The following is a 13,399-nucleotide window of genomic DNA, read 5'->3' on the forward strand; positions in this document are numbered from 1 at the left end:
CTCAATTATATTAATCTATAATATTTATTTGGACTAATATGTTCATGAATTTAATATAATTCGAATCATTTTATAAATTTATATTTAATAAATTTTAAATAATTACAATAAAGTTAAATTATTTAGTTATGGGTAGCCCAACCCAAGTCCTTAAGGATGAGTCCTTCCGATTTCATGTCATGTTGGGCAAATTTTCTTTCGAAAAAATAAAAAAAGTTTTCCGGTTTTGCTTAGTTACTAAATTTGGCATAAGCTATGGAAAGCCATTTTACAATTGAACTTTAATTGTTGCATATATTTATATATCAGAAGATTAAATCTTTTGCTATGAGTATGATTGTCTTCATCAAAATTGGCTATGTTTTAAATTTTAAATTAAATTGGCTAAGTCACTAATATCTATTTTAAACAATGGAAAAATTACCACATTTTAGTTTACTTATTACCATTATCCCCTATAAGTTTTACAAATCTCCAAAATCTCTCATTTTCGCGCATCAGATTAGTGTATCATGTATAAAATGTACATCAGATTAGTGTATCATGTATAAAATGTAATGTATCTTACTTAACGATTAATGTATCTCGCGCATCAAATTAATGTATCAATGCTTATATTATTGTATCCGTTTGAAGGATTTCTATAATTATAAACTTTTAAGTGATAAATTGTAATTTTACCTTAAAAGTATGTGATTTATTTAATTTGCCGTCAAATAATAGTTAATTGGGTTGGGCTAGTAACATACCAGGTCAAACTTAGGCTAGCACCAACACCGATCCACCGAGACCAGTACCTTGTTCCTCCTAGCTCCACTCATTGGTACTCTCCAACATAGGCCTCGACAAGACTAAGGGTGCCGTTTCGGGCTAGATATGGGCTAACTTGACCCATTTGTCAAGTTTAATGGATTTTACGAGACAATAGCAACCAATAAATAGTAGAGTAAATTTTAGGTTTAACAAACATAAAAATCATATTTGTATGTTATAGCTATAGTTTGCATAATTGCGCTTCATAGCAAATTTTATGTTTGCTATGAAGCATCAAGTTTGTATAAATCGCAGGCAGGCATTCATTTGTATAAAAGCGCAGCGATTGTATATGTATATCGGTTATGTATCAATGATTGTGTTTGCATATCTGCATAAAATTTGAATTTGTATACAATTGAATCGAAATAAAACATTTGTATATCAAATCTCTCTCTCTCTCACTTTGTATAATTTGTGTTTGTATAAAGCGAGAAAGAGAGAAAGACAAAAGAAAACCGATAGGGGAAGATCTGTTTTTGTATAATTATAAGTGTACAGGAGGAAAATATATGTATTTGTATTTGTATATACACTTTTCTCTCGCTTTATACAAACACAAACGCAATTTATAAATTTGTGTTAGTATAAAGTGAGAGGCGAGGGTGAATGGTGAGCGAGATTCTCTGGGGAGAGAGGCGAATGGCAAGTGTTTGCTACAGATTACAATTAAATGAAATTGTGGTTATAATATTTAATTTGAATTAATAATTTGTTATTTTATATAATTTTCCCTAAATAGTACAACAAAACTACCGAAATAATGTAATAACTTAATATTAACCGACTCTTTTTTCAATAGAAATAAAAAAAATTAAATTGACGGGGTGGCATAAAAAATATAAAAATTTAAAATATTTTTCAAAAATAATTTTTAAATTTTTTTTGGAGGGTAGGGGTAAAAATATATTTGAAATCTAAAAAATAAGAAAATTTAAATTTTTTTTCTTTTTTTTTTGGATGGAGAGGTTTTGAAAAAAATATTGAAGGATGAAGTAGAGTTTTGAAAAATGTTTTCCTTAATTTTTTGAAGAAAAATCATTTTCCTTAAATTTGAATAAAATAAGTTAATTTGATAAATATTTAAGTGAACCAAACATGAGAAAAAATTTCTTGGTACCAAACACACCCTTAAACGCTCTTGCATCATATCATACGGGACAAAAGAACATAGTAATAACGTCTAACTAATTATCCAAAAACAATCATTTTCAGTGGACCTCTGTCGTTGACACTAATTGACTCCGATCTCCAACTGTCGGTGTCTGTGCGGTGAAAAATGCGAATCATTTTTGCAGAAGCTAATTGAGTCTGAACTTTTTTACATGTTGATGGAGAATCCATCATCTTCATCTTCATCTTCATCTTCATCCCGTCAAGTATTGTTGAGTTACAGAGCAGAAGACACTGCTACGGCTTTCACTGATCACCTTTATACTGCTTTAATTCAAGCTGGAATACAAACCTTCAAACAGGGCATCGACCGAAATTGGAAGGTATCGGTAATTATCCTGACGGAAGGATATGCCTTGTCTCAATCATGTCTTGAGCAGCTTGATGTGATTTTAAAGTGTAAAGAAAAATTAGATCGATCAATTCTACCCGTGTTCTATGATGTGGATCCTTCTGATATAAGGAACCACAAGGGAAAAATTGGTGAAGCATTAGCTTTACATGAACAAAGCAGTGGAAGGGTAAGTGTAGAAAGATGGAGACAGGCACTTGCTGAAATTGCTGACTTTGGGGGAATGGTCTTGCAGAATCAAGCTAATGGGTAAATTTCTCTCTACTTCTTCCTCAATTTTGTTTAGTCATTTAGTAATCGCAACCTACTTGTGGGACTAATCCGGATTCTCAGGTCTCAAACTCGAAACCTCTTGTGAAAGAGCTAAGTTATCATTTGAGAAATTTTGTTTTAATAATGTGAATGAGCCCATAGTAGCTTTGGCTCAGACTCTATAGATGTGTTGGAAACCCCATTAAATTAGAATTCGGACCCAGTAAATTAGAGGGATTTTTCAATCCGAACCTATAAAGTTAAAATCCTTGATCCGAGAAGACACCTTTGTTAGTAATGTCAGGTTTGCAGCATGCCCCCAACATGTGACCATTTCATCTAATAGTTTGAATTATTAGATACGAGACAATTTATTAATTTAATGCGGGTTTCAAAGCACTCCAGACCTGCAGCTACATTTTCGTTGATGGTTGGGGTGAGAGTTGAACGATCGAGGATGATCTCTATGTGCTTTGATACTACCATACTGAACTATGTGAACCACTTCATCTAAAATCTTAACATTAGAGAAGAAAGGAACTCTCATATTGCTTGCAACCAAAAGATATTGCATAATAAGGCTGAGTCATCCATCATTCATGGCCTAAAGTATTTTACACTCAATTCAGTTATATCTCACTTTTCTTGTTTCTTGTCATTGAAAATTGCAGGCATGAGTCAAAATTTATTCGAAAGATTGTTAATGTGGTTACAAATAGAATAAGTCGGTCAGGTTTGTATGTTGCACCTCACCTAATTGGCATAGAACGCCGGGCTAGGCATATTAACTCGTGGATGCAAGATGGATCAAGTGATGTAGGACTATTGGTTGTCTGCGGGATGGGTGGCATAGGGAAGACTACCCTGGCCAAATTCATCTACATGTCAAACTTTCATGTTTTTGAAGGCAGCAGTTGTGTGCTTAACATTAGGGAAGTTTCTAAGCAACCTAATGGCTTAGTTAAGTTGCAGAAGCAAATACTTTCTGAAATTCTGAAAAAGGACAAGGAAAGAGTATCATGTGTTGATGAAGGAATTGTAAAGATTTCGGATGCTGTAAGTGGAAAAAAAGTCCTACTTGTTCTTGATGATGTCGATGACTCTGATCAAGTTAATGCAGTTTTGGGGATGAAAAGTTTGTTTTACCCGGGAAGTAAAATAGTCATAACAACCCGACAGAAGCGTATTCTAAATCCTCACCTAGTTGACAAGGTTTATAGAGTTGAGACACTTGACAGAGATGAATCCTTGGAGCTCTTCAGTTGGCATACATTTGGAAAACCAAATCCTGTAGAAGGTTTTCTTGAGTGTTCAAATGAAGTCGTGAAACGATGTGGAGGAATTCCACTTGCACTGAGAGTTTTGGGTTCTTCCCTGGCAGGAAAAAATCTGGATGTATGGCAAAGTACAATAGATAAGTTGAAAGTTGTTCCTAATAATCGGATTATTGAACTGCTCAAAATCAGTTATGAATCTCTAGAAGATGATCATGATAAGAGTGTATTCCTTCATATAGCCTGTTTCTTTCTCGGGAAGGATAAAGATTTTGCTGTCAAAATACTAGATAAATGTGAAATTTTCACTGTAGTGGGAATCCAGAACCTAATCGATAGGGATCTCTTGTCAGTACCAAATGGTCATCTCGTCATGCATCAATTGATTCAAGATATGGGAAGAGAAATTGTTCGCCAGGAGTCACTTGAGGAGCCAGGGAGGCGTAGTAGACTGTGGCGTCATGGAGAATCTTTTTATGTATTGAAAAACAAAACTGTAAGAATCTTAATCACTGGGGGGCTTTTTTCCTTTCTTTAAACCATGTGTACACTTCTCTTAGATGTCTTTTTCATTTTCTATCAGGGTACAGAAACAATTGAAGGCATCATTCTTGACGGAAATATGCTTAAGGATCACGAAAAAATAAGGATAACATCTAGTGAAAATTATGGCACAAAACATAAACTGGAAGTATTTCTGCATAATTCTCAAAGATGTCAACCGGAACGAAGCTGGATGTCCATTTTCTCAAGTCATACCATGGACAACGTGGGAGTTCCAAATGAAGATTTGGTAACTGATGCATTTATAAAAATGCGCAAGCTAAAATTTCTATTGCTTAGCAATGTACGACTCTGTGGATGTTACAAGAAATTTCCCAAGAAGTTAAGATGGTTGTCATGGCATAGCCTCCGGTTAGAATCCCTACCAAGTGACATGCCATTGGAAAGTCTCATTGCATTAGACCTTCGATATAGCAGCTTGCAACAGCTTTGGAAAGGACCAAAGGTACTTTATCCAATCACTTTGTCATCATCTATTTCAGCGTCGTTCGTTTTTGAAGTCATCAATTGGCCATCTAACATGTCTTTTCATTTCTTTGTTCTATTCATAGTTAATCAGATGTCTAAAGTTTCTCAATCTCAGCCACTCTTATCAGCTTAGAAGAACACCTGATTTTTCAGAAATTCCGAATCTTGAACAATTAATCCTTGAACGCTGTATAAATCTAACAGAGGTAGACGAATCTATCGGATATCTAGAGGGACTCACTCTGTTAAACCTTAATGGTTGTACAAAGTTGAGGAGGATTCCAGAAAGTATTTGCATGTTAAAATTACTACAGACCCTTGATATTTCTGGTTGCTGTAATCTTGAATATGCGGCCATGGATTTGCCAGGCAAGATTCCTGATGGAATTGGAACGAACCAAATAGTAACTAGCAAGCATGTCCTACCATGGCATCCCGTCCAGTGGTCGTGGCTGAGGAAGGAGAAAGTATGTCGGAGAATTTCCCCAATCAGTTTTCCAGCCTCTCTAGTTACTTTGGGACTTTCTGACTGCAATTTAGGTGATAATGCATTTCTCCATGTTGATTTAAGCGAGCTCAATGTTCTGAAAGACTTGAATTTGAGCGGAAATCCAATTTCCTATCCCCCAGAGAGCATCATACATCTTAGCAGACTTGAAAAACTGTCACTAACTTCGTGTACAAGGCTAAAATCAATCAGTCAACTGCCAAATGGTGTCGACACTGTGGATGCAAATGATTGTATATCCTTGGAGAAAGTATGTGGCCTACCTAGTTCATGTGGCGTACTTTACATAAATTGTGCTAATCTGATTGAGATGGATCCTTATTTCAAGTTAGAACCTCTTGAAAATGTAAATGAAGAAATTCTCAGATATTTGAGTCTGTCAAACTTAGAAATGATTAGATATGTTTCTTTTAGATTAAGATTCGACATCGAGACATTGTATTCCAACCCAATGAAACTTCCAAAATTTGTCCGAAATGATATGACAACTATACGGTGTCTCCCACCTAAAAGGCTTCCAGCTCAGGTACGGTACTCGTATTTGTTTCTATGCATGTAAACTGACTGAAGCATATATATAATAAATATGCTAATATACTGCAACTGCTTAATTTTATTGTCTCAGGGATTTTACTGCAACGGCATCTTCTCCACATTTTTATTGAGTGAACACATGCCAAGTTGGTTTAACACAAAGTTAAGTGAGCCTTTCCATTCATCATTTATGGTGCCGGTTAATCATCAAATTCGTGGCTTAAGTTTTTGCTTTGTGTATACATGTTCGGAGAGTAAGGAAATTGTATCCGAGGGATTTTTACCATCCATTTCAATCACTAACTTGTCGCGAATAATGAATTGGAAGCAAGATCCTTTGTTCATAGGTATTCCTGAAGGTGATCAAGAGCGGATGATGTGGTTAAGTTATTGGGATATCGGAAACTCATTGCAACCTGGTGATGTTATAGAGGTTTCAGCCAGTGTGGGAGAAGCTAAAACGCGTTTCAGTATCAAGGAGGTTGGGATGAGAATTATATTCCTGGAAGAACAACAAGAATCAGCTAATTTTGACATCGAAGAATTTCCGAGTCCACGTCATCAGAATTTGCTCTTTGTTAGAGTCTTCCCAAAATGATGTGAAAGGTAAGTAAACTAGTAAGATGTTTGAATAATATATGTTTTGGTGTCTGATTTCAACTTATTAATATTTTTTTCATATTAGTAGAAAGAATAATAGCATTTGGTGTCTTCTTCACTGGATAGTGAGATGGAAGTGCAGATTTTCTTCCTCGTTTAGTTAACATAATTCTACCTTTTCTTCTAACAAGAATAATTCAAACATGAAACACCAACGTAACATACCCGGTGTAGTCCCACACAGTGAAGTCTGTGGAGGGTAGTACAGAGCATTGTTTCTGGTAAGACCTACCTCAGATGTGATGTAGACAGACCGTTTCCGATAAGATATGTGATGTAGAGAGGTTGTTTCCGATAAGACCTCGGCTCAAACAAGAATAATATCATTTTTTGAATTTGTTTGTGCTCCCACCCCACCCTGTTTTGCTAAATGATTACCTTCTTATAGTGCAAAAGTATTGTTTTTACACTTGTGAAACTATGATCTTTAAGAGGCCCGAAACTATTTACCATTATACTTTTGATATAACTTAATTTATTGTCATTCCTTTTACTCTTTGAAGGTACGTTCTAGGGGTGTCAAATGAGCGGGTTGGGTTAAAATTGAATATATTAAAATGGGTTGAAATAGAAATTGGATTAGGTTCTGACCAATCCAAATTTGTTTTGGGCTCAAATGGGCTTAAAGTGGGCTGGGTTTTGACCCACTCAATTTGATCCGCTTAATCTCAATAATTTTAATATATTATTATTTAAGTTTTATAACCACAATTTGAATTTCGACTCAAGAAATTTTTTTAAAAAAAAAAATTACAAATGGATAGATAAATCCTAAAAGATATAATATATATAGTAATTCATACCTTCAATATATAAATATACATTACCATCAAGGAAAAATTACTTGGATGAGTACCTTTTAATAAATAATTATTGATTGTAGCAATACTTTTTATTTATTATCATTTATAGCAATACATAACAATAATATGTTAAATCTGCAATATGTATTAAAAGTGAATTATGTGTGTAATATATATTATTGCTATAAATATATGGTAAATATATTTATATGGTAAATATTTTTTTAATATTATTGCTATAAATGGTAAATATTTTTTTAATATAGTATATTTATGTAAGTTTCCCCATCAAGGAAAATAAAGAGTCTTAAAAACGGGTTAAAATTGAAGATTAAATGTAGGCTCAATTGAGGATTCTCTTAAAATGGGCTAAGGCTTGAATGAGTTTAGATTGAACCCGATTCAAATTATCTTGAGTTCAACCCTTACAATTCTAGACGAGTTACTTATAGTTGGGCTCATTTTTTACACCCCCGATATGTTCTCAACAATTTACTCTTCGAAGATTGATATGACTAAATTCTTTGTTAGAAAGCACTTTCACGTGCATCAAAGTTAGAATATAATATACACCTTGTTATAAAAATGGTGTACGTATATTCATACCGCTACAAAAATACATCATATATATTTTTACCATTACAAAAGTAGCTTATACATACTTCTTCATCTAATGGAAGTAAAAATAATAATTTTAAATTTATTTATTTACTATTATTTTTTTAAAATCCATGTAGGGTTATATATGATCCTTCTAGCAAAGTTCAGCATATATTTGATCTTTCTAACACGTGATTTTTCTTTTAACTTTTTTTATTCAATGGTTAATTTGAGTATTAAATATCTCTCGTATAGACTATTTGTTTATCATTATTTGAGCTTTTTATTCTTATTTAATTTTTTTTCTTTCATTTGTTAGTGTAAAAGTATGAGAAATAAAAAGAAAAAAGTGTGAATGAAAAAAAGAGAAAAGGTAAAAAAGTAAATTAATTAAAAATAAATATTTTGCGACTATATTGTAACTTATTTTTGTATCTGTAAATAAAAAAAAAAGAATTGGACATCTATGATAATTTTTGCAAAAAAATGAGTGAAAATTAAATTTGACCATCAAAATAATAAATTCATAATTATTTTAAAAAATAATTAATGTATTCACTTCCTTAGACCAAAGGGGTATATCTGGGTCATTTGAGTAACAGTAAGGATATATGTGGGGCATGTTTATAATAAGTGGTATATTAACTCTAAATTGAAAAATTAAGAGATATATTAGGCACTTTTCCTATTTAAATTTAGCTGGAAAATTATTCACGAATTGAGGTGAGTTAAATTTGTTTTGTTTCGTTTCTTTTGAGAAAATGGCCGAATGACCCCCTAACCTATTAGTCAATTCTCAACTACACACTAATACTTCACGGGAGTCCTATTACCCCCTTGAGCTTTTATTTTCGATATTTTATAACCCTTAAACGTTGATCTTTTTTCATTAACCAGATATATGCACATGTTTATATAAACGTGCGGGGCCCACTCCTATCACTTCTATTTTTCTTTGTATTTCAGATCCAGTGATCCCACTTCCTTTACTTTTCTTTTTAAGTTAGGATGAAATTTCTAATTTCAAACTATCCAATAATATGTATGATTCAATTGTGTATCAATCTTTCTTCTACAACTCCAATGACAAGTAATTTTTGCACATCCAGAAATGATTTTTCTTAGTACTTCACTTTTTACCATTTCAAGAATTAATTTTCAAACATTCATTTTTGCTTAGCTTCTTCTATTAGCATAAGAACACATAGTTATGGTTAGGGGTGTACAAGTCAAATCATAAAGTCAAACCGAACCAACGAATCAAATCAAACCGGAAAAAAATGATTTGTGGTTTGGTTTGGTTGGTTTGGCGGTTGAAAAAAAAAACCAACCACTCTTGGTTTGGTTTGGCATTAAAAGAAAAAAAGTCAAACCGAACACAAACCAAACCGACATAATATTATATATATATAATTTTAATTTATTTATAGATAAAAAATATTATTTATAATCTACTTTGTTAATATATTTTTAGTTAGTTTATAGTTTTCAGTGTTTATATATTTTATTTCAAATTTGGGCTTGTAAAATTTGTAAATATTTTATTTTGTATTTAGATCCGAAGTTACAATTATATTGTTATAGTTTTTCAAATTCAAAGTTGTTTTGTATTCAGTTTGCATGTAGCCTTTAATCTTATTAATTTAACATAATGAGCGTTGATATTTCAAAAAAAAATTGTACGTACTCGTGTGAATTTTATCGTCTTTTCAAAAATTTCTATTCATTTAACATTTTTAAGTTTAGCTTATCACACAGATAAGTGAAAATATATTTGATCTCTTTTTCAAACACCGTATAGTTATAAAAAATCGAAAAAATCGACTTTATGTAGTTTGATTTGGTTTTTAGATTTAATAAACTGACATAATTGGTTTAGTTTTTTTTAATGAAAAACCAAATCAAACCGACCTATTTACACCCCTAGTTATGGTGACCCAAGTGAGTAAAAAATGACAATTTTTTTAATCTTGTGGGGTAGATCAAGTGATGGAGAGGAGAAAAGTATTTTCATGATTCTTCTTCTTAGAGAGAGGAGGAAAATAATGCGTGTACGTTTTCTGCGATTTTATATTTATGATTTGAAGAGGGAAATAACTTATATTATGGACATAGACAAGGAGAAGAAATTTCAAACATTATCGATGAATCTCGGTACCCAAATTTTTTATAATTTTTGATAGGGGAGAAAAATTTCGAACACTAAATTTGAAATTGGAGAGCATTAGAAAGGATTACGAATCCCCACAACATCAGACTTTCAAATGAAAGATACCATTGGAAGCTTTGAAATGGAAAATGATAAAACTTAAGCATTGAAAATGACAGAAAAGAGGAAGAAGAAAGAAGATTTTTTTTTAGAAAATGGCCAAAAGTGCAAGCTACAGCTGGCGGCCTTAATTTTAGGCTGATTTCATCTTACACATGGATTTAAAATGCAGATCATATGCTTTAGATAGGTTCTTACGCGCCTAAGAAAAGTGCATTCACCTGCTTGGACATGTCAGCGTTTAAGGGCTACAAAATATTGAAAATAAAAGGTTCAAGGGGGTAATAGGACTTCCGTGAAGTATTGGTGTGTAGTTGGAAATTGACTAATAGATTAGGGGGTCATTCGGCCATTTTCTCTTTTCTTTTTCTTACATTGACGTTGAATATTTTCTATGAAAACTATTCACGAATTAAGATAAAATATGGATGATAAGATCATATAATTCCAAAACTCAAATGGTTCACACTCTTCGGAATAAAACCGGAAGTAAAGTGTGTCACGTAAATAGTACAGATAGAGTAATCTATTTCTTATTTGAAATTAACACCAACATGTTCGAAACTCATGTAAAGAGAGGCATATAACACATTTTTATTTACATTATCGTATTCTCGTAGGAATGACAAATGGATGAGCCGGTTGTGGGGAAATTCATACAAACCCATTGAGATTTCAACCTGTTCTGCTCTGCCCTACATAGTATAAATTTTTTTTTATCACTCTCCACTCTGCGCCACATAATTTGTAAAAAAAAAAAAAACTAATCAAATATTAGATGCAGTAATTTTTTTCAATTCTCATTCATGTAATACATTTTTATATATTTTATTTTATTTTTGTTATGTTTTCACCTATAACTTTATTAATTTTATATCATCTTATTATTGAATTTACCTTAAGTTCATTAATATCAACTTTATTTCTTACAATGGTTATTTTAATATAATGTGTATTAAGTTTCTATTTTTGCATTTCTTTGTGTGTGTTTATGCGTGTCAGTGTCTGTTTATAAATTTTTGAGTTTGATTTTTATTAGTGAAATTTTATTAAAATTAATTTTAAAATTTATTTGAATATAAAATAGAATTGAGAACTTTATTACTATAAAATTAATTTCTATTTTTATAATCATAACAACTTTTTAAATTGAATATATGTTTACAAGGCTCTCACTTTTATTTAAAAAATTGTAAAAGTAGTATTTTGAATTTTAATTCTTATTCAAAAAATACTTAATTATTTTTCATGTTATGAAAAAAGTATATGTATGTGTATATTATAACCATATGTATGTGTATATAATGAAAAAGAGGAAAAAATATCAATTTTTATTATTTATGGGAAATGTTGTATGTGTGCATCTTTTGGAATTTTACATACATGGGAATACCTAAAATGAATTTACAACAACAACAACAACAAATTCCGTAAAATCTCACTAAGTGGGTCTGGAGAGGATAGAGTGTGTGCAAAATTTACCACTACCTCGTGGAGGTAGAGAGGCTGTTTCCAAAAGATCATCTGCTCAAAGCATGGCAATTAATAAGAAAAATAGTGTCAAGTCTACAAGAAAAAGACAATAGCAACACAAACTAGTATGATTATTGAAATACATGCAATTAACAACTTATGACAAGAACTACTAGGGTACGACTAGTACTATGACCGGCACTAACAAGCATACACTTATGCAAGGCAAGGCAACACTTTACCTCTGCTAACATTCTATACTAATACGCGAAGTCCACTCGTTCTTATCTAGAATCATGTCCTCAACACTTTGAAATTGCGCTATGTCATGTCTAATCACCTCTTCCCAATACTTTTACTGTCTACTTCTATCCCTCTACGTACCCTTTACAACCAACTTCTCGCACCTCTTCACTGGGGCATCAACACACCTTCTATGCATATGCTCAAACCATCTCAATCTCACTTCCCTCATCTTGTTTGCCACAAAAGTCACTCTCACCTTCTCCCCAGATAACCTCATTCCTAATCTTGTCACTCTTAGTGTGCTCACATATCCTTCTCAACATCTTCATCTCTACAACATGTATCTTTTGAACGTGTGAGTTTTTGACTATCCACCACTCCAACCTATACAACAAGGACGGTCTAACTACCACTCTATAAAACTTACCTTTAAATTTAAGTGGTACATTTTTATCACGCAATGCTCTAGAGGCAAGCCTCTATTTCAACCATACCACCCCAATACGTTGTTTGACATCATCGTAAATGCCCCTAATATTCTGAATTACAGACTCAATATGTAAATTTTCTCTCTTGGGAATAGTTTGTGTGGCAAACCTTACTTTCACATCTGTTTTATCCAACTCAACACTGAATTTGTACTCAAATATTTTATTTTGATCCTGCTCAACCTGAACTCTTTGGACTCTAGAGTTTGTCTCCAAACCTCCAAATCAACGTCAACTTTAATTTGTCTTATGTCTCATCAATTAGTACTATGTCGTATGCAAATAATATGCATCTTGGAACCTCCTTCTGAATTGACTGCGTCAACTCATCCATCACCAAGACAAATATAAAAGGGCTAAGAATTGATCCCTGATGTATCCCCATCTCAATTGGGAAGTGCTCTGAATCACCTACCACCATTCTAGCCCGAGTCTTAGCTTCATCATACTATCATTTATCACCATAATATAGATCATCGGGACACCTTTAGCCTCCAAAGACCTTTACATGACATTTCTCAGGACTTTGTCATAGGTTTTTCAAGGTAACTGAACACCATTTGAAGATCTCTTTTGTCCCTTATATTTCTCCACCAATCTCCATATTACATGGATGACTTCAATAGTCGATCGTACCTGCACGAATCCAAATTGATTCTCATAAATGGACACCCTTCACCTTAACATCATCTTCACCATTCTCTCTCAACTTTTCATAGTGTGGCTTAGCAATTTGATACCTCTGTAATTGGTACAGTTTTGAATATTATTATTATTCTTGTATAATGAGATCATTATACTCCACCTTTATTCATCGGGCATTTTCGCCGTCTTAAAAATAACATTAAACAACTCGATTAACCACTACATTTCTACCTTATCTGCGCTCTTCCAAAATTCAACTAAAACCTCATCGAGTTCG

The 13,399-nt window shown here is 32.6% G+C and overlaps 1 protein-coding gene and 1 pseudogene across 1 annotated transcript; one reads left to right on the forward strand and one right to left on the reverse strand.

Annotated features, from left to right (window-relative positions):
* Positions 1 to 2,026: 2,026 nt before the first annotated feature.
* On the forward strand, positions 2,027 to 6,553 carry LOC125809212 (disease resistance protein RPV1-like). Its single transcript, XM_049488874.1, has 5 exons — positions 2,027 to 2,587; positions 3,262 to 4,360; positions 4,448 to 4,873; positions 4,980 to 5,930; positions 6,030 to 6,553. Exons 1-5 carry the CDS (start codon positions 2,145 to 2,147, stop codon positions 6,534 to 6,536), a joined length of 3,426 nt encoding a protein of 1,141 aa, XP_049344831.1. The 5' UTR covers positions 2,027 to 2,144; the 3' UTR covers positions 6,537 to 6,553.
* Positions 6,554 to 11,711: 5,158 nt separating this feature from the next.
* Positions 11,712 to 12,898, reverse strand: LOC125809455 (uncharacterized; annotated as a pseudogene).
* Positions 12,899 to 13,399: the final 501 nt, after the last annotated feature.

This window comes from Solanum verrucosum, unplaced genomic scaffold (genome assembly GCF_900185275.1).
Source record: "Solanum verrucosum unplaced genomic scaffold, falcon-dt-bn FXZP01000062.1, whole genome shotgun sequence".
NCBI lineage: Eukaryota > Viridiplantae > Streptophyta > Magnoliopsida > Solanales > Solanaceae > Solanum > Solanum verrucosum.